Source organism: Durio zibethinus, chromosome 2, assembly GCF_047325235.1.
Source record: "Durio zibethinus cultivar Kanyao isolate XHJ-2024 chromosome 2, ASM4732523v1, whole genome shotgun sequence".
Classification (NCBI taxonomy): domain Eukaryota; kingdom Viridiplantae; phylum Streptophyta; class Magnoliopsida; order Malvales; family Malvaceae; genus Durio; species Durio zibethinus.
Genome location: NC_143163.1, coordinates 30,466,015 through 30,488,714, shown reverse-complemented (window position 1 = coordinate 30,488,714; position 22,700 = coordinate 30,466,015). Strand labels below are relative to the sequence as shown.

At 30.3% G+C, this 22,700-nt stretch overlaps 2 protein-coding genes across 3 annotated transcripts; one reads left to right on the top strand and one right to left on the bottom strand.

The window, feature by feature from the left end:
• Positions 1-8,821: 8,821 nt before the first annotated feature.
• Positions 8,822-10,365, bottom strand: LOC111318463 (wall-associated receptor kinase 5-like). The gene is made up of 2 exons (XM_022921349.2): positions 9,205-10,365; positions 8,822-9,101 (listed from the first exon to the last, which is right to left on the bottom strand). The coding sequence occupies exons 1-2, from the start codon at positions 10,064-10,066 to the stop codon at positions 9,049-9,051; spliced, it is 915 nt and encodes a 304-aa protein (XP_022777084.2). The 5' UTR covers positions 10,067-10,365; the 3' UTR covers positions 8,822-9,048.
• A 6,668-nt stretch (positions 10,366-17,033) lies between these two features.
• LOC111317811 (Pentatricopeptide repeat (PPR-like) superfamily protein) lies at positions 17,034-20,916 on the top strand. 2 transcript variants are annotated; one of them, XM_089751167.1, is made up of 3 exons: positions 17,035-17,241; positions 18,468-18,617; positions 18,759-20,916. In XM_089751167.1, exons 2-3 carry the CDS (start codon positions 18,610-18,612, stop codon positions 20,860-20,862), a joined length of 2,112 nt encoding a protein of 703 aa, XP_089607293.1. In that variant the 5' UTR covers positions 17,035-17,241; positions 18,468-18,609; the 3' UTR covers positions 20,863-20,916. The 2 variants fall into 2 exon arrangements, with proteins under 2 accessions (XP_022775993.2, XP_089607293.1); XM_022920258.2 differs by having other exon boundaries at positions 17,034-17,241; positions 18,468-20,916.
• The last annotated feature ends 1,784 nt before the right edge of the window (positions 20,917-22,700 follow it).

Sequence of the window (22,700 nt, the reverse complement as noted above, 5' to 3'; positions counted from 1 at the left end):
CATTTTGTCTGCATTTATACAATTTCCTTGCCAGTGGCGTTAGCATCCTCAATGAAAGATGAAGTAGCTAGCAGACATGACGATTTAAATTTTGATACCTCTAAATGCAAAAAAAAAAAAAAAAAAAAAAAAAGGACACATGAGGATTTAAATTTTGATGGTTTCAAATACAAAAAAAAAAAAAAAAAAGAACAAAGGTAAAAGCAATTAATATGAAGAGCATATAAGTAACCTATATCCGCATTGTAATCTACATTAAAGAGATGAAAAAAAGAGTACTGATTTAAGTTGAAGGTTCTAATTCTAGAAAGATAATTCTTATTATTCTATATTTTTCCTTCTTTTGTTTTTCACTTTGGCCAAATAACCATACTGCCACCGCAGATCTCTTTTCTTTTGTCGAAATAAAAACTTTAAATGGCTGCACAAGGCATGAAGAAAATCACATATCCATCAAAGATTTTTTATAGGAAGTGTCACTTGATGGCTTCATAGTTTACCTTTTTTTTTGGGTTTTTTTCTAATTTTTTTTTGCTTTCTAAAAATATTTGAGAAAACGAGAGAGACATTTGTTCATTAATTTAATCAAAGAGAGAATGAGAGAAGGATAGATAAAAGGTTTCTGCATTTATCTTATTTCCTTGCCAGTGGCGTTAGCATCTTCAACGAAAGATGAAGTAGCCAGTAGACATGACGATTTAAATTTTGATAACTTTAAATACAAAAGAAAAAAGACACATAAGGATTTAAATTTTGATGGTTTCAAATAATAAAAAAAAAAATGTAAAAGCAATTAATATGAAGAGCATACATGTAACCTATATCCACATTGTAATATAGTTTAAAGAGATGAAAAAAAAATACTGATTTAAGTTGAAGGTTTTAATTCTAGAAAGATAATTCTTATCATTCTATGTTTTTCTTTTGTTTTTCACTTTGGCCAAATAACTATACTGCCAGCACAGACCTCTTTTCTTTTGTCAAACTAAAAACTCTAAATGGCCGCACAAGGCGTGAAGAAAATGTCATATCCGTCTATAAGATTAATTGTGTAAATATACCGAGCACAAGATTTTTTATTGGAAGTGTCACTTGACGGCTTCATAGTTTACCATTTTTTTTGGTTTTTTTGATTTTTTTTTTTTTTTTTTTGCTTTCTAAAGATATTTGAGAAAAAGAGAGAGATAATCGTTCATTAATTTAACCAAAAAAAGAATAAGAGAATGATAGGTGAAATGTTTCTGATATGAATAACTAACAAAGATTACGTTTTGATATAAAAAAAATATAATTAAAAAGCTAACAAAGATTATAACTTTTGTTTTCGATACATAATTTTGAATATAATCTAAATACCACATTTTTCATATAAAAACGTTGTTTTTGAAAAGCCAAAGCGAACTTTCACCCATATGTATTTGTAGGCTTCACTTTTAACGTGATATTATTTTCATGAGTTTTGAGAGTAAAAGGAGAATATGTATTATTTTCATGAACTTTCACCTATAACCTTTTTTTTTTTTTGTTCTCAAAAAAATTGATGGAAAATTATAAGGAGAAGATTTGGTGAAGATTTTAGCACACAAAAATTATTTCTCTAATATAAAAGAGATAATCTTTGTAGTTTTTTATTGTGAAAAAAAAAAATCTTGAAAAAGTAAAAAGAGAATATTTTGATGCACGAAGACAATTTTTCTTATACAAGAAATATAGTTTTTGTAGTTTTTTGTTATAAAAAAAATTTATGGGAAAGTAAAAGAAAAAGATTCGGTAAGATTCGGCGATTTATTTTTTGCTTTATCACTTTTACTTTTTTAAGACTATTAATTAAAATATGAAATGATAGAATAATTATTAAGAAGGTAAGAGGAAAAGAGTTGATGGGACCTAGAAAAACCTCTATCTAAAAGTATAAATATAGTCATTAATTAAAAAAAATCAAAAACCTATATTTTTCAAATTATAAATGCAATCTTTAATTGATGTTTATAAAAAATATATATTTTACAAAGATTACATTTCTAAAAGTATAAACATAGTTACTAATTAAAAAATTCATCAAAAACTACATTTCTTAAATTAGAAACGTAATATTTAATTGATGTTACAAACACTAAATACTACGTTTCTAAAATTATAAATATAGTTTTTAGGGGGTGTTTAGTTCAAAAAAATCCATATATTTTTTTCTGGAATCTTACTATTTGGTATTTGATTCCAATATTTGGTTTAAGGTAATATAATTTCGAGAAAAACTAACAAATTTTTAATAGTATTCAAAGTCCTGGAATAAAAAACTCACATTTTCCTATGGTATTTTAGGATTCCGGAGGAGAAAGTAGCATTACTTTCAAATTTGATCTAACTAAAAAATTGTGAAATAGTCATTACCATTTTAAAAGGCATGTCTAGAAATAAATGTAAGTCAGTTGTAGGTTTTTGTTGGTAAAAAATTTGTTTTACATATGACGTTTGGCATGAAAAACACCTTCAATAATCTTTTACAAAAAATTAAATTGGGTCATTCAAGAAGTTTCTAATCAAAAGCATCTTGAATAATCTCTAAAAATTTTTATGAGAGCATCATTGAAAGTTTTTTTGACAAAAAATATCTTGAATAATTCTTTGCCTTTTTTTTGGACTATTCAAGGTGTTTTTGAATATAAGTGCCTTGAATAACTCTATTTAATTTTTTGTAAGGGATTATTAAAAGTATTTTCTAGGTAAAAATATCTTGAATAATCTTCAAAAATTTTGGAAGGAATTATTAAAGGCATTTTTGACTAGAAAACGCTTTGAATAATCCTCTCATAAAAATTGAAGGGGATTATTCAAGGCGTTTTTTCCCCCCAAAAAATGAAAAAGATTATTGAAGGTATTTTTGGTAAAAAATGTCTTGAATAACCTTATTTAATTTTTTGTAAGAGATTATTAAATGCGTTTTCTAGCAAAAAATATTTTGAATAATCTCCAAAAAAAAGGGAGGAGATTATTGAAGGCCTTTTTTTGCATAAAACACCTTGAATTATCCCTTCTAAAAAAATTAGAAGGGATTATTCAAGGCATTTTTTGCCAAAACACCTTTAATAATCCCCTCATAAAAATTGAAGAAGATTATTCAAGGTGTTTGTTATCACAAATGCCTTGAATAACTCCATTCAATTTTTTGTAAGGATTATTCAAGGTATTTTCTGACAAAAAACGCCTTGAATAATCTCCTTCAATTAAAAATTAGATTATTTAAGTTACTATCATATATGTAAGGAGATTATATTAATTATTCAAGATTTAATATATGTGAATTCCCTAAATCAAATGAGTGAATCTGAACACGTAATGCCTTAAAAATAGAAGAAAACCTCAAGTATCGCATTTTTCAGATGATCACACTTTCCTTTAAAATTTACAATTTCGAGAACCAAATGCCTCATTAGAGTAAAATTCATAACATGAATTTTGTAGAGATTTGAGAGCAATAGGGATATCCACGTGGCACCCCTTTTCTTTTTCTTTTTTTGTTTTTAAATTTTTGTTATCTTTTAAAAGTTTTTGCTTTCTTTTTATTTTATTTGTTTTTTACTTATTTTAAAGATTTTTTCTTTTTTTTTTGTTTTTTAAGCTTTTTATTTTTTATTTAAATTAAATTAAATTTATTTATTTTTCTTTTTAAGATAAATCTTGTAAAAAAAAGTCAATGAATGTAAGAATAACAAAATAATCTGTATCTAATGGATTTTTTTTAACTTTTTAAAGATAAATTATGTAATAAAAAAGTCAATAAATATAAGAGAGGGTGTCCATGTGTCATCATATCCTTCCTTCAAAATTCTAATTTCCATTTTATTTATTTATTTATTTTACATTATTTATTTATTAGATAAATTTTGTAAAAAAAAATTAACGGAGGTAAGGATGATAAAACAATCTATATCCGATTAATTTCGATTTGTCTCGATATAATATAAATGGATTTTTTTTAAAAAAATTGTAATCAATTCCAATTTTTTTTTTTTGGAAATTGAAATCAAATCGAAGATGAATTTAAAGCATTTCATCCATATAATAGAAAGGTTGCACATTTTTTTTTTTTAATGTTGATGGTGTTCACCTCAGATTTCTTCAATTCTTTCACTTATTTTAAAAAAAATTTTCTAATAAAATGATTGAGATGATGGTATAAAAAATGATTTGAGATGATGGTACTAAGTGAAGAGTAACGTGATTTTAATAAGATCATTAAGATTTGAGGTGAAAGTGGTAAGTGACGAGTGGGTGAATCACATGCATGTCTTTTTTATTAAAAAATTATTTTATATATATTTTTTTATTTCATTTCCTCTTTTATCTCTCACCTTTTAAACTCTATCACCTCCTCACTTTTCCACAACCCTTTAAAAAGAAAATTGATAACGTCTCTTTTACCGTTCATTCATTGTTGATCGCTATTTGCTAGCAATGAATTTTCATAAAAAAAAATACATTCAACCTCCTCTTGATTTTCTATTCACATCTATTGAGTTAGAATTTTAAAAATCAACTAAGAAAAGTCTAGATCTAAATCTAAAATTCATCACTTCAATTTTCTAAAAGCTCCATATCCACCAGGTGAAATAGTCTAAAATTTGACTATGTTACTTTCCTCCCTTAGCTCTGTGTTTCCTCCAATTTAAATTTTCCAACACCTTCTATTGTCAAGATTCACCATTATTATTGTCGTCGTCCACTTTCTATATCTGATCGATGCTAGGCAAATCGATTAACATGTTTCTGACTTTGTATGTTTTTAAATCTTAATTTTTTTTGAAGATTTTTTGTTATCTATAACATTTATTACCTTAATTTTTTTTGTTGTAATATTTTTACATGTGTAGATATGAGTTTCAATTTTATTTTTTAGGCACTTTCAATATCTTTGTCTTATTTTTATTTACTATCTCATGATATTTTTATTGATTTAATACCTTTTTTTAAGTTATTTTACTGCATTTATACAGATACCCACAAGCTTTTCATGTAAGTTCTTAGAAGTTGTTATTTTCTTTGTTATTTTATTAGATTATACTTTTTTGTTGCAAACCACGTATAATTGGCTTTGTTGCTTTGTGTTGATGATTCATCTGTTATTTAAATTTGTTTTACATATTATATTACAAAAAATATAGAAAAAATGGAAAGGTGAGACAAAGAAACCAAAAAGAAAAAAAAATGAGATTGAAATTCATATAATTGTAAACTAATTAGAATATTACAATAAGTTTTTCATTTTGATGTTGTCGATAAACTCAAAGGTTTAAGTTATTGCATATTATAGTCTCACAATGCATTAGATTGTTTAGGATTTTTATCATGTATTTTTTTAATAAAAAATGATCTTTTAGAGCTTAAATCAATCAGTTTGCTATAATGTATATATTGTTGGAAATAATTATGAAGTATAATATGTTTGTTCTCTAATTTTAATTTTTTCCGTTTTCATATTTTTTTAAAAAAATTTATTTGTCTTTATATTATATTATATTTTTTAATTGAATTTCAAAATGCTTATTTAAGAATAATCATATTGTAAGGGTTTTAGTTTTTCACAAGATTTGTGATATATGCATAAAGTTGTTGCCTTACTTTGCTTAATGATGTTAGGTCTTTGGGATTGGTGCTTTAACTTCTATGTTTATGGCTGAATACAAGTAAAATATTGAATGATTTTAAACCAAATCCTTAAACCCCAACTATCCCCAAACTCTTACTTTAGAAAATTTTATTTTATTTTATAAATGTAGTATTTCCATTTGAGTGAATTTTTGAGTTTAATATCAATTGTATTTTTGGTTGTATATATAGATGCTTTCATAATTTATTGATAGAATTATATGCTTTTTGGTTGATTCATTTATCTACTTATTTGCAATAAGATAGCAAAATATGTCATCTTAAATTTTTATTATCATTATCTTATTATTAATAGATTGATTTGATGAAATTTAACCTTTTTTTGTTTATATTTTGTTTCGGAAATGTTTTGGTTTAATGTATTCAAGTCAATATATTTCAATGGATTAATATTTTGGAGAGGTTTTATGTTACTTCAGAAGAAAGAATTTGAAAGTTTTAAAAGCTTAAATGTTTTATTTAAGTAAATTTATTTTTAAATATTGTATGTAGGAGTGTAATTGATCGAGTTTGAGTTGATACAATATTAAGCTCGAGCTTAAGCTCAACTCCAAATTTGATTCTTGAAATTTAGCTCAAACTTGATCAAGTTTTACTTTTTTAGCTTGAACTTGACTTGAGATAAAAATTAAGCTACGTGAGCTCGCTCAATTAGACTCGATTAACATGTAAAAATAAGCTTAATTCTTATATTTGACAAAAACTCGATTATTTATGCTCGGACTCGAACTCAAGTTTGAGATATTTTATTAATTAAAATAATTAAAATATATTAAAATATAAAAACTCGATTAGACTTATAAGCTATTCGAGTTGAGTATAAAAATACTCGAACTCGGCTTGATCGATAAGTCGAGCTACTCAAGCTCGAACTCAACTTGATAATAATCGAATCAAATTTGAGTTTTATTCAAATCAAACTTGAGTAGTTTGTGAGTATTAATGTATCATTTATACTCCTAATTGCATGTAATAAACACATTTATTATGTTGGATATATTTATTTAAAAATTTGTTGTTTCACATTCTTATTGAAAATAGCTTTTTCTAACATTGAATGCATTTTTTATGACATTTAATGTGTTTTTTTCCTTCTCTTGCGATTTAGTATTGGCAATTAACTTTGAATTTGATATGAAATTTAAGACTTATATTTTAGGCAATGTAGGTTACAAATATTGTATAATTTGGTTTCTCTTTTTATTGTAGGTATTCATTGCTTTGAATTACAATTTAAAGGAATAAGTTGAGTCCATTTTTACCTACTTGAAATTTTGTTAATTGCCACAACAATTTCAAGTTATCAACACTTTAAATATTTTTCGTTTATCAGATAAATGTTCCATTGCTTCAAGTTTTGGAAGAATTTCCTTTCACTATAGTTTTATCAATTAGTTCAAATTTCTTTCCTTTAAAAATTTTCTCTCATCTTTGTAGAATGGCAGTGTAGCCTTGGTAAAGTCAAAATCAAACTTAGATTTTATAATGTTAATGAATCTTTTCATAATCTTTTGTTGTATGATTTTATTTGTCTATTTATCTACCTTTAAAAGAAATAAAAAAAATAAGATTTTTTTTATATTTGTTTCTCTTAATATCAGCCTATTCTTTAGATGAAAACAAAAGAACAAATATCATTATACTGCTTTTAGTCATTCCTAATATGATTACCTTAAACACCTTTTTTTGCTACGAAAATATGGATTGAAGGTAAACAAATGAACCTTACATAATTGAATCAGCATCACCATTTTTTCAAATATATTTAAATTTGAAGAAAGTTTAAAGTGAATTTTACTGATACCTTTTTAAAGCATTAAAACAAATGCAAATATCTTTATTAATACATTTTCATTTTAAATTAATATATAATGCAATTAAAAGTTTTTAGATTTTGACTACATTAATGGTAAAGAGCTATGTAGCCTTGTTTGCATTATCAAAATATAGAGAAAAAGAGAATTGGCAAAATGGAATTAGTAACATGATGGTACTATAATTTTTTTTAAAAGAAAAAGCAAATTGTTTTGGTTTGCTTTTTTTTAAATCAATTGAGAAATGATATATAGAACTTTAATCTTGATTAGATTAATTTTTATCAATCTTGATTTGTCAAGTTTGCTTGATATTAGTGTGGAGCTTTGTTATTGTTTTGTTGTGAATAAATTGATTATTGATATATGCATGTCAAGATCAATTGAATTTTTTTAAACACAAAATTTGTATATTCAATATATATATATATAAACAATAATATGATGAAGATAAATAAAAAAGTTAATGACTTTCTATTATTATATAAATGTGAAGAATAATTTTATTTTACATTGATATTGATGTATATTAAACTACTTAAAAAATAATTTTTTAAAATAATGAGATAGAAAAAATTCTTTAACATATATAAAAGCATGTAAAAGAAACTAAATTTTAAAATAAATTAAAATAAAAAAAATAATCTCGCAACAAGGGTGAAATTCTAGTTCTATTTCATTTGTCAAAGGACCCAAGCATGTTCCATCAAGGATTTAGGAAACTAATTGGGGCTAATGTTCTGCTTTTTTAGATTTTGGCCTGGTAATCTGGTTAGACATCTCCTAGTAAATATACTGGATCCTAGCCCTATTCTCACAGCTTTGTTGATGTTAGCTGCCTATGGCATTTCAATCAATGTGTGGTTGTAATAGTCTTGGTCTGCAATCCCGTTACGGTTTTCTTTGTAAAAAAATGATTTGCCTACAAAAGTTGTCTACAAATGAGGAGAGAACAAAACTGGAGGAATACATCTTTCTTTATCACTTTCTAGAGCTTGCCAATGGAAATACAAATAAAGAACCTTTACAGCGAAAGCAATTCTCTTTTAGTGGATGTAGTACTCAAAAGAAGGAATCTTATTCCATGATCTTGTTTTTAGTACTCTCAAACTCCCTCCAGCCTCTCTGAAATTTCTGCTTTTAAACCTGATTCTTACTTTTAGGGCAAGCCAATGTTCCTTATCACCTTAAAAGGACTGTACACTTAGCTTGCTTTGATGGGTGGACCGGTAATTTTAATCACTTTATATATGGATTCCCAGCTGTACAAAAATTAAATGCAAGTAACTTCATCCCTAAGATAATAAAATATTCATATCCACCGTCTACACCAAAAAAAATAATAATAATAATGAAAGTTAAATGAAACTATCGTCTTTTTCACATACATTTCTTCCACCCGAAGATAAATTACAACAATTAACAAAGCATTTTTTTTTTATCCTTATCAAACGTGTGAGAAGTTGAACATTTTTTGCTCTCGCATTGCACAAGTCGTAGAACCAGCAAAGTAAAGTCAAACTTGAGCATTTTGGAAGTTGGAATTTCTTCCTTCTCAAATTGGTGCCTATAGCAGCACCTTGGCCAGAATCCATGCCAGAGGATAAATCAACAAAGTTTCTGCAATAGCAAGAAACAAACTACCATTTTAGATTCCAAACCATTAAAAATACGCTTGGGTTTGTAAAAAAGGAAACAAAAAATGTAGATGTGTAATAAATACCTGTCTGAAGTGGGAGTAGCCTCAAACCATTATTAAACGATGATACAAAGAAACAAGTAGATGTGGTGTTTAGGCCATTCGGACAGTTGCAAATAAATGAATCGTAACTTCCAGCGTAACCACAGACTCCATCACTTTTCTCACAATCTGCGCACGAGTTTGGGTAGTCATTATATACATTAAACTTATACTTAAGAGATATTCCGTACTTCCAGTTATCAGGGTTCGATTCCTGGCCACTGAAGCTATAGAAACCAGAATATGAAGAGCACTGCAACTTCTGCAAATTCAATTCGAACGATGGGCCCAGATCCACTGGTGTATAAACACAACATGTGGATATTGGGAGATTGAGCATGCTAATTGCCCTGCAAGAATACAAGTAACTACAAATGGGAGCCCCTTGTTTGTCACATAGGGGAACAGCACTGCTGTTATCAACATTATAGCTATTGGATCTAAAAATCGGTGATGAAATGGTTGAGCAGTCAAGGAGAGTGAAAACATTATCGTCTGTGAAAGAGAAGGGAGCATCCCAGTCGAGGCCAAAGCCTTTGCTCGGCTGGGAGCAAGCACAAGTTGACATAGAAGGATCTGATATGTATATGACTTGGTTGCTGTAGTCTATGTTAGTTATGGGGTAGCTGCCAGTGTGTGTTGTCAAGGTAAGTTTTTGTTGCTCGCAAGTTACGTATTTTTGAAAGCGTGGATCACCACAGCCAGGGCCAGTCCCAAATGGGTACTTGATAGGTAGATTGCCGCAAGTTCTCTGACAGGCCTGAGATGAGACCAGGGAGGGAAGAAAGATCAAAGAGATGAAGAGGAGGAGAGTGATAGAATAAGAGTAGTGTTTTAGCTCCATCTTTTGGCTACACTTAGAGAATTAGAGAGGGAATTAAGTTAGAGAGGATTGTGTGAGAAAAGTTGTGAAGTGTCAAGTGAGGAATTGATATATATTGTACTAAGCAGGCGGCTAGCTAATGAGTGCTGCCTTTAGAGAGTGGAATAGGGAGAGATAGATGGAAGGAAGCATCATGTGCTTTTGTTTTATGGGGTATTGTTTTTTGTGACTTTCGGTGTGAGACTGGCTAGGTTTTGGGGTCCTTTGCTTTTCCCTATTGTTTAGATGCTTTGTTTTCTTAACTATTGCTCGCGTTGCAGTTTTGATGATGGCTTCTTACATTAAAGTTACATTTGTTGATTCAAGATATCTTGGTTCGCCTGCCAAGAAGATTGAGAAAAAAAAAAAGTAAACAAAAGGAAATTTCACCTTTACCGTTGTTTGATTGAATACGCAAAGCCAGAACATCATGGAATAAGTTTGTAAATGACGAGAAGATGAGTCATTAGAAAAGTACATATTGTGTTTTTCTTAGTGTGAAAGCAAAATGTCCTCCATCCTCTCTGTGAATGCATTTAATCACTTCCATGGTGAAAGTAGATCGATGGCGAGAGAAACCCAGAAATAAGAATATACGTTTGGCTCATTGATCACTATCAGCTTAATCTGAGCGATTTCGTTTAGTTCTGAAACAGGTTCAATGTCTATACAATTCATGTGCATAAGACAGCGGTTTTCCAGTTAAGAGACTAGGAATCTTTGCGTGTAACCAAATTGAGCTGGTCTGAAAATACTGGACGGTTGGCCTTGGCCTGTTGGATCATCCAATCTCACACATATACTTGATTCTTGGCCGAGGACCCCATTCCTTAAGAGGTTGATCTGGCACAGGTTGAAATGTCATTTGTCATAAGACGCGTACGTTGACCTTGGATTAGTTTAATCGGAGCATCACTCGTGCCCCAAAATGATAATTAGTAATCATCTGCCAACGTGTTAATTTTAGAACAATGAATCACAATTAAAATCACACGGCAAAGAAGAAGATGTAGGATAAATTTTGTAGTTTGATTGATCGATCCAGTCATGGGAAAGATGACAGAAACTTCCTGTAAAAAAATATATAATAGAGGTACAGAATCTCTCATATTCCAATACTTCAGTTTGAAATTTACAAGTAGTTAAATGACCATATTTTCTTTGCTTTGACAGGATAATGTTGCAAGATAACCATATAATTTTCTTGACCTCTGTGATTCATGAAGATGTGGGTGCATGAACTTTAAATTTGAGAACTTCAATTAAAAAATTTGCAAAAGTTCCTTAATTATATTGCTCATACCTAACCCTCCACACTGAAAACAAGGGTAGCCAATGGAATATAAATACAACTAAGGAAGGTCCATGATTTGAGCACTTGTGTTTCTGATGAAAACAATGTCCAGTCCACTGGTTCAACCCCACAAGGCACAACATGATAAACAAGAAGGATTGGAAAGAGCAATGGAGATTGGATATGGTCGAATATAAATGCAGTTTCATTCCCCTATTATCCCATTTACAAGTTCTAAAGCACTAAAGTACTCAATTAAAATTTCATGTTTCATCTTCTAAAGGAGCTTTGATCAGTTTAACATACATTAATTAATATTAAACAAAACCACTTGTCGACAAAAAAGTTAATGATTTTATGGCTTGATGAAGAAGGGAACCTTTTTCCCCTCTTTAATTGAGATATGCAATCGCCATCCCATGACATGGGGCCTATCAAAAATAGTTAGGCTTATGAACGTTGCTCCACTGAAACCAAAGCCTTACAACTATAAGCCAGGCATCTCAATTAAGAGGAACTTTAATCTGTTAGCAAAAAAAAAAAAAAAAAAAAAGGTTTGAAATGGAGAGTGGGGACAATCTTTTGCTTTGTTCTTCTGGTTTAATTAACAAGAACATTAATATATAATGGGCGTTCTGCTGGAGTGGTGTCAATCTAGTCATGTAATGTATTCTCAGCTTGTATTCTTAGTCCTAGTGTCGTCTATGTCAACTCCAATATAATATCCATTTTAGTTCATTAAAAATTACGATTTTATTTCATAATAAACGTATTATAAATTAAAAGTAGTATGAATATTTATACCATACATTGAATTCTAGATAAAATTGACGTGAGATTTGTAATTCTTTTTTTAAATTATAATAACTTCTTCACTTCAATAAGAGATTATCATCTTTGATAACACATCACTAATATTTTTAAATTGACTTTGATACTAAATATTATAATTCATATCAATTTGTAAGTTTTTATCTATTTTGATCCATCGAATCTCAAAGTTTTTTTTATTAAAAATATCAATACCTCAAAAATAAAAAATGATATAAATACTTATATATCAAATCTAATTCTAATACAGAATCGCTATGAAATTTCATATGGGACCATAGCACTTACCATGATACGGTTTAAAAGGATGGAATGAGTAAAATATTAAAATGAGTCAGGTTAAAGGTAACCTTGTTTATCTGTGTACAAAATTTTGCTTGCACCTCTAAAAGATTTTCTTCGCTTTTGGATTCTACTCGGTGGTTGTCAAATAATCCCTTTGGTGTTACTGAATTTTGTTACTCCTAATTGACAAGTCAACAAGGTCAACATCTATGTTTGCTAAGTCAGCATATGTTCGACTTCCACGTCACAATCCGAGAAGATTGATGTCCAGGCTCTTCAACCCTCATACGGACTTGTCTCAGAATTGCTCGCCTACCAAGGCTTCTTCCCCACAGGGATAGTTTGTCCAACTAAGTCTACTAGCGTCACATCAATAGATCGCTTTACGTTAATTTATTTTATTTAAAATCATGGAATATAATTCATTTTAATTCATCTAAATTTTTTTAAAATTTTATATGAATTTATCATTAATTATCATGTACTTGTATCGTGTAATTGTCTCATGTCTTTTATATAAAGTAAAAAATGATCTAAATATATTATTTTGAACCTTTCATCCTTAAGCTTCTTCAATATTCTTTGTAACTTATCTTATTCCTTAAAAATTCTAATCTCATAATTTGAACATCATAACGTGCTCCGAAAGTCAAACTTCAACGTTCCTTATCTATGCTTTTCTTGTTGTAGGTCCAGATCATTCCCAACTCATCTTCCAGCTCATCTCTACTCAAAATACTATTAACAAATGTAATTAAAGTGTAGGTTGAAATTAAGATGCCCCAGCACATCAAATCATGGAATTCCTTTTAGCATGAATTATTTCGTTAAGACAATGAATATGTATAACATCGCCTATGTATAAGTAAAGACAATAAAATTTGATTGAATTTGAAAAACTACTCAGATTGATTTTAGACGTGATATGAATTGGTTGGGAAAAGTTGAAATTATAGAAGCAGTGGGTAAAGATAAAGTTTCAACAGCACAATGTCTTGATAAGAACATGCAATCAGGTCTAATTCATCCATATCATCAGTCAAACATAAGATAGTGCGTTGTATTTGGTCTTATGTAATTATCTCTTGTAATTATCCTAACTTGTAGGTTATCACATTAGTTGTATAAATACGTAAGTTTATACGTTAACCAATATCAAATCATATTCTGCCTTTAGTCTTGCCTCTTTATGGTATGAGAGTTAGTTTAAACTCTTATGAGTAAGACGGTCTATGATTGCCAACAAATCCAATATTGAGTCTAATAGCACTTCCACCAACGTTGGTCATTCAACCATGGCTGGTAATGACTTAAGCATCTTTTCACTTTCATATGAATAGCACAAATTTGTTTGCTATTAACTCTGCTGCCAGCTACCTTTTAAACCCACGTCTTCAAACTACTCGGCATGACAAGTTCAATTTAAGTCTGTTTTAGTGGGATACAATCTCCTTGGCTACGTGGATGGAACTTTCCCACGGCTTTCACCTTTACCAACAAGGATGGCAAAAATAAACCACATCAAGCCTACTTCCATTGGAACAGATAAGACCAGCTATTACAATATGCAATCATCACTTCTGTATCAGAATTAATAGTTCTAACTGTGACTACAACTAAAACTTCAAAAGAAGCGTAGGATGCACTTAAGTGTTAACCCAGTCATGCATTCTGAGATGAAGCACATTACCCAATTCTTCAATGAAGAATTTAGGGCCTTGGAGTTGTTTCTCGGACTTGAATGCTGGTAGAAGTGCAACTATGATTGCTGATTTTTTGGGAAAGCGAAGCATGCTGCATCAGGGGTTATGTAGAGTTTTTGATAAATTCTCGTCCCAGGTGAATTGGGGTAAAATTAAAAGATGAAAATTAAGGAGCTAAATATAGTTTAACCCTTTGAGAGGAAGAAAAAATGGATTTTGGGGAGATGAAAAAGTCCTGCCATTACAACATCTCTTTTCTTTTTATCTAATTTTTATTAAATATGGACCCAGTCATGCATTTTGGGATGAAGCACATTGCTATTAACTTTCATTTTATTGGAGATAGGGTGCACAAAAACTTGCTTACAGTCTTTGATATTTCTATTTATGAATAATTAGCTACTTTCTTAACAAAAGCATTGACCAAGCCACATTTTCAACAACTACGGTGCAAGATTGGAGTCGCTCATGGATCTTCCATTTTGAGGGAATGTATGGAATCAATGAATAAAAATAAAATTTCAATAGAATAATTTCTTGATAAGAACATGCAATCAAATCTAACTCATCCATATATATCATCAATAAAACATAAGATAGTTTTGCATTTAATCTTATGTAATTATCTCTTGTAATGATCCTAACTTGTAGTTTATCACATCACTTGTATAAATATATAAGTTTATATTTTAATCAGTATCAAAGCATATTCTATCTTTAATCTTGTCTTTTTGAAAAAAAGAAAATAAATGTGAAAAAGTTTCAATTTGAAACTATTTGCACTTAAAGTAATACAAACTTAAAATAATTTAAATTTGTGACAATTCGAACCTATAATATGTTTGATTTAAGATTCATAAAAAGATTAAAATTATAATTAATTTAAGATTAATTGAACTAAAAAATGAGTATAATTTAAAATGTCTTGAATTTAAAAATAACTCAAATTTAAAATAATTAGAATTCAAAATAATTTAAATTTGAAACGTCTGATTATATATATTTTTTTATTTAGATATTGCTCTTTCTTTTCCTCTTCGACAGGAGTTCAAAATCATTAACGTGATATCAACCAAAATCATTGATATGCATCTAATTGAAAGCAAACATGCTCAACCTCCTCGATTACAGTCAACTGGGAACTTTTCGATGAAGAGGGCATACGGTGTGACAATCTGTTGAAGTTACCTTGATATACCTCCACAAATAGATTAGAGAAAGAGACTCATTTCACCGATAGCAATGAAAGTCACTTTGCCTGGACTTCCCAATCAAACATGGACAACGGCTACGAATATGACAGTGCAAGAGTGGAACTCGTATACTCCACTTCTCGTTAGTGAAGGTTAAGTAAGGAAGGCTTCGACCTTGCCATCTTGCTTTACAGACTGATCGCTAGAAGTGATCTTTCTTATGTTTGCTCTCGTCTTGTCACCTTCTATTAGTGGAGACAATTCAAATGCAAAATAAACCTAAACGGTAAATAGTTTAAACTTGAAATCAAACTGATCTTAACAGTCCGAATCGATTCATCCATCCAATAACCTCTATATATAAGCATAAATGCTTTTACTTAGAAAAATAAATTAATTGCACCCAATATATATGTCTATGTAATTAGTGTATAATCCTTAAAGAATCTATCATTTTAAAAAAAACAAGTATTCGATTTCTAACTTTGAGTTAATGAATAATACTTGTATATTCTTTTAAAAAAAGTTGACTAAGAATTCTTCCCTTTGACCAAATAAGAAAAAGAATTATAAATAATTAATAATATATATATTAACATGTAAAATTTATCTTATGTTTAAAGCATATCAGATAATAAAATAGATCGAATGAGTCATTATGGCACGATTCCATTTTTGGAACCACACTATAATGGGTTGGATTGATTCAACACAATATATATATATATATATATATATATTGTGTGAGGCACAATTTTTATTAAAAAACTCTTAAACCCAAAATGGTTCATAGTTCGAAGACGACATGGGTTAGTTGTGCTAACCCATGGGCCATCAAATAATTTAAAAAAAAAACTTTTTACATTAATTTTTTAAAAAAGTTGTGAGTTTTTATATATATATATATTTTATATTAGTGACATATTATGAAAAAATAATAAATTTTACAAAATTTTCTTCTAAGCAACATTTCAGCTTCAACCAATTGATCTTTATGAGTTTTTAAAAAAACAAATCGACCCTTTTAAATGTGGATGGATCCTTTATTTTTCTATAACAAAATAAAGTATTTTGTTAAAAAATTGATAGATCTTTTTAAAGAATTAATTGATTATATATCTTTGCCTATAAAATATAAGTGGTGTTATGCTAGAATTGTATTGTGAGCCAACCCTTGGTCAATTATGGGCTCTTGCTAGGCCAGCCCATGAGTCTTGAAATGCTTAGCTCAATATGGCATCGCTAAGAGGATTGGTTTTGGCTTAACACAATTATTGTAATAAAATAGATCGTGTCGACACAAATTATAATAAGTTAGGTCATATTGTGTCACAAACCGTCCATCTATTTTCTCACCTCTACTTATAGTGCATAAAGTTTATTAATTTTAACTTAAAATAAATTTAAAAAAATTTTAACGTAAATTTTTTTTTATTCATTACATAAATTTATATAATAAAAATCTTTCAATTAATAAATTGAATAAATTTTATTAATATGTTTTTAAAACAATGAAAATAACAATATAGAAGTATAATTCATATACATGTTTATTTTCATCATGATTCTCCACATGCTTATAAATGTAGATTATAGATAATAGAAGTGAACCTTTGTAATCGTTAAAATAAAGTTTTCTGCATTACTAACAGCTGAAATTTCTATATACCAGAAGCCCAACCGGAGGCCTAAAGAAAAAATATAGAAGCCCAACGTGCCCCGGCCCTCAGACGCTCTAGGAGGAAGCGTTGTCCAAAGTCCCACGCCCAACTGATATGTGCTCTCTTCTCCAGCCGATCAGCTGAAGCAAAATCGCTTTGCCTCTTTGAAACTAAAAACCAATTGAAGCAGGTTGGTACTGACTTTGATCGACTTGAAGGTTCCACCTATTTTCTTTTAAAGGGTTTTCTTTATTTGCTTTGCTTTGTTATGTGCTTTTCTTTTCTTTTCTTTTTCTTTGAAGTCCTTATTGAAATCTGCAGCAAAGTGTGGTTCCGGCCGTTTTCGGCTTTCTCTATGGATTCAAATAAGATGATAGATTTTTGTGAATTGTTATTTTACTTTGGAAATTCGTATGGTTGAATGCCAATGCTTAGGGTAAAAAATCTAAAGTTTACATAACTGATGTTCGCTGAATTGCCTATGAGATAATTATTCATATGGGAGTAAAAAAAAGTGTACATTTGTTAAGCTGTTGAATTTAGCTTCTTTCGTTAGTAAGTGGGTTCTGATTCTTTCATTTTACAAAAACAAAAGGAAGTGATGATATGTTTGTTACCGTGACGACTTTCGAAAGGTGATTGAATAAGCTCTTTGTAAGTTTCTAATAGTGGAACTGGATATAGGATGTCAGCCATTAACTAATTTATGTGTTTTCTTTATCATCACAAAAAAGGCTACCGAATACCATGCAGTGGAAATCTGGATGAATGAGCGTGTGCTAAGAGCTTGTGCAAACAGCTATGCTGATTTTTGTACGGCTTTATTGAGATGTTGATCTTTAGGACTAGTACTACCATATTAATTAAGGGCATCATTATCTCAATAGATAAATTTCTCTTTTTCTTCCCCATTTATTACGAAGCCCAGTGGATTGGCCGTCTTCATTTGGAGATATAAATGGATAATACACTGGTGCTTCAGATTTCATTGTCTGCATAGCATTGGTTTATATATTCTTTGTTTCATTAGCTTCAAATTCATCAGATAATGTTTATTGATTTCACAATTCAAAGAGGTGGACTAAGATTTTCTAAGTTATTTGCTGAACAATTAGGCAAAATATTGATAGGCATGAAGCTCCGCTCTTTAGAAATCCTGTTGTTGATCTGACTTCTGGCATTGTTTGGCTATTGAGTTTAACTCCATATTGATCAACAGTTTTGTGTACAAATTTAGCTTAAACGACAAGACAATGGTGAATTTGTGGATATTAACTTAATGTGTTACCTGATGGTGATTTTAATGGGCAGTTGATCTCACTTAGAATTTAGCAAAAACAAAGTATTGCTGAACAAATGGCTTGACAGATATGCTACCTTCCTGACTTATATTTATTACTATCCTAATATATGCAGATTTTGTCATGATAATTTGCATTCTCTGTACGATGGTCTGATGACAAAGTTCCTTCATTTTGTTTCTTCTGCATGGAGAGGAGCTGCTGTCTTGTTGAACAAGGATTCTCAAAAGTTCTCATAATGGGTTTCACCAGCAAAGATGAACAGGTGTGCTGTCTCTTCCTTGAGCCACTGTTTCCAGCTCTTATCTTATTCTTACGTCCGAACTTTTGCCCCAAATTCTCATCCATTTTTCTTCAAAAAATATTTGGGCCAAATACTGTACTTCTCGCACTCCACCAACACCAGGCCATTTCCTGATTATTCCCCAAAGAAACCTACCATCAAGGACTCAGAACTTGTGCATCAAATCTCAACTGCAATAAAGTTATGCCGTTCTGAGCCACTCTATCGTGTTTTAAAGCCTTATGAGTCCAAATTTAGATCCGATCATTTAATTTGGGTTCTGATGAACATTAAGGGTGATTATGGACTTGTTTTGGATTGCTTTGAGTGGGCATGCCTGCGTAGAGAGCCAACACTTGAAGCCTGCTGCATTATTGTCCAAATTGCTGTTGCTTCAAAAGATTTAAAAATGGCTCATCAGCTTATTCATGACTTTTGGTCAAAATCTGATTTGGATATTGGTCTATCATTCAATCATTTCATTGAGCGGTTAATTTACACTTACAAGGATTGGGGTTCGGATCCCAATGTGTTTGATATTTTCTTTCAAGTCCTTGTTGAAGCTGGGATGCTTGATGAAGGAAGGCAGCTCTTCGACAAAATGTTGAACTATGGGTTGGTTATCTCTGTTGATTCTTGTAACGTATATCTTAACAAATTAAAAGACCATTTTGATGGGCTTTGGAGGGCAATAAAGGTTTTCATTGAACTTCCTGAAGTGGGTGTTTGTTGGAATACTGCATCATACAACATTATAATTCATTCTCTTTGTCAATTTGGGAAAATAAAAGAAGCCCACCGTTTGCTCTTGCAAATGGTGTTGAGGGGCTGCATTCCAGATGTTGTAAGCTATAGCACCATAATCAATGGATATTGTCATGCCGGGAAACTGCAAAAGGTGTTAAGGCTCATTGAGGAAATGCAAACAAAAGACTTAAAGCCTAACCCTTACACCTATAACAGCATAATTTATCTGCTATGTGAGACTGGTAAGGTAGCTGAAGCAGATAAGGTTTTCAGAGAGATGATGAACCAGGGAATAGTTCCTGATAGTGTGGTATACACAACTCTTATATATGGTTTCTGTAAATTAGGAAATATTCATTCTGCCAATAGGTTGTTAAATGAGATGAAGGGTCGAAAAATAACCCCTGATTTATTAACTCATACATCTATAATCTGTGGCTTCTGTAGAACTGGAAAGATGACAGAAGCCTGTAATGTCTTTCAAGATATGCTGGGCAAAGGGTTGGAACCGGATGAAGTTACATATACAGCACTTATTGATGGTTATTGCAAAGCAGGAGAAATGAAAGAGGCCTTCTCCCTCCATAATCAAATGGTTCAGATGGGGCTTATACCAAATGTTGTCACTTACACTGCATTGGCTGATGGACTTTGTAAATGTGGGGAGGTAGATACAGCAAATGAGCTTCTTCATGAAATGTGTGGAAGGGGCCTTCAGCCAAATATCTTTACTTACAACTCTCTTGTTAATGGGCTCTGTAAAGCAGGAAATATTGCACAAGCTATTAAACTGATGAAAGAAATGGAGATTGCAGGGCTCCTTCCTGATGCTTTTACATATACCACTCTAATGGATGCTTACTGTAAGACAGGGGAGATGGATAAAGCTCATGAGCTTCTGAAGAAGATGCTAGATAGAGGACTTCAACCTACTCTTGTTACGTTCAATGTGCTGATGAATGGGTTTTGTTTGTCTGGAATGCTCGAAGATGGTGAGAGGTTACTACAATGGATGCTGGAAAAGGGTATAATACCTAACGCAACCACTTATAATTCTCTTATGAAGCAGTACTGCATTAGAAAGAATATGCGTGCCACTACTGCAATGTATAAAGGTATGTCTGCTCAAGGAGTGATGCCGGATGAAAACACCTATAACATTTTGATAAAAGGGCATTGTAAAGCGAGGAATATGAAAGAGGCATGGTTTCTACACAGAGAAATGAGTGAGAAGGGATTTAATCTTACAGCTAGTTCATATAATGTTCTGATTAAGGGTTTTCTTAAGAGGAAAAAGTTTTCCGAGGCAAGAGAAATTTTTGATGAGATGAGAAAAAAAGGGTTGGCAGCAGATAAAGAGATATACAGTTATTTTGTTGATATTAATTATGAGGAAGGGAACATGGAAACCACACTTGAACTTTGTGATGAAGTGATAGAGAACTTTCTTGTAACCAAGTTGAATAATGAAAACAAGTAGCTGGATTTTGTTTGTGCTGGGACAATGATTGGATGAAATTGCCAACATTTTTCCTTTTCCTCTTTTTACTATTTGGATGAATTTTTTCTCTCAAAAAGACGAGACGAATATCATGTACAAAGAAAACTCTCTTCTGCGAATTGAAGTTTGCAATCATATCCAACGCATGTGAGACACATACGGGCTGTGCTTATTGAGAAGGGAAGTGACGTTACCAAGTTGCTAGTAATATGCATAAATGTAGAGACTAGTAATCATCAGCAACTGGCTTTTCAGCCTCCAATTTTTGAGCAAATGGACTTGTAAAATCTTATAATGGCGGAAGACAACGCGTTCTGGAGAATATCAGTCAAGTGGTTACATGGGTTCAAATTTCAACTTTTATAAATTTTTTTAATTTTTAAATTATAATTTTTATAAAAAAAAAAAATTAGAGATTTTCACAAATTTATTGAATAATAATAGTCTACATCACCCATCTTATTTAATTTCATCAAAACTCTTTATACCGGCTTTCCATCTTTCTATATATATATATATTTATTTATTTATTTATTTGATATAGATTGAGAGCTGCATGAAGGTGAAGAAGCAAAATTCTGATGTCCTGTATAGAATTTTCTTTCACCAAATACAGCATAGCATGGTTAGAAACTATAAAATTTTCACCCTTTGGAGATTAGCATCTTTATCCTTGACCCGTCAATATAACCAACGTAAACACATTCTTGAGCCATTGAAGACAGCTTTTGATTTGTCCACATGAAACGGATACAACCAAAAATAAGGAGGCTAACCTTTGAGCATTGAATGAGGAGACGTGTCATTTGGATTAGCACTAGTGAAGAGTATATGTCAACTTTACGAAGAGAGCAAAACTTCCAAATATTTATCAATCAACACAGCTTTGTTACTTTTGACAAGAACAATTCCTTTTTTTCCCATTAAATTCTAAGCTTTATTTGTGTGTAGATTTAAACAAAGGAATATTGTCCATTAACTTGTTGCAATTCGCCCAACACCCCCCCCCCCATTTTTATATATATTTGGGGTTGTGGAGAAGGAAGAAAAAAGTTGACTTGGTATTGAATGAATGGGTTCATATTATCATTATCAAATTTTAATTCAAAGTTAGTTGAATTTCATCAAAAGAAGAAGAAAGCCTGTGGGAATTGGGTGAAACGACAGAGAAACTATAGTAAAAACAGAAAAAGCTGTTAAGTTTAATGACTTGTATAGTTTTGATAAAATCAAATATGATTAGTAATACAGGCTATTCTTAACCTTTAATTAGCATTTAAAAAATCGTTGAAGATGTCCATTAATTTTTTAATAGTAATCCAGTGGATTTTTGGTTGAATGACATTCTTATCCATGCATGACATTTTTTTTTTTTTGGAACATTGGCTTCTTAGAAAGAAGAAATGAAACACTTAAAACGAATGTCACTCTTGTGAAGATTAGTAAAAACTATAATCTTGCAAAAAAAAAAAAAAAAGACTCACGTAAAGATTAACAAGTTATATCTTTGAATTCTAAATTCGTTTTTTTACAAGTTTTAGATCGAATTTATTATCAAATTAATCATATATTTTGATTATTATAAATTTGAATTATAACGAATTTAAATTGTACCGCTTTTGAACTCTTTTTTGTTTGATATTTTCAAATTAAAATTCTTTTAAGTTTCAATTATTTATTTTATCAATCTAAATAAGTTTAGATTCAATCTTAAATCAATTCAAATGAATTTTTGAATTCCGATTAATTTTGTCTACTCATTATTAGGGATATAATCGAATCGAATTGAGTCGATACAGTGAAAAGCTCGAATTCGA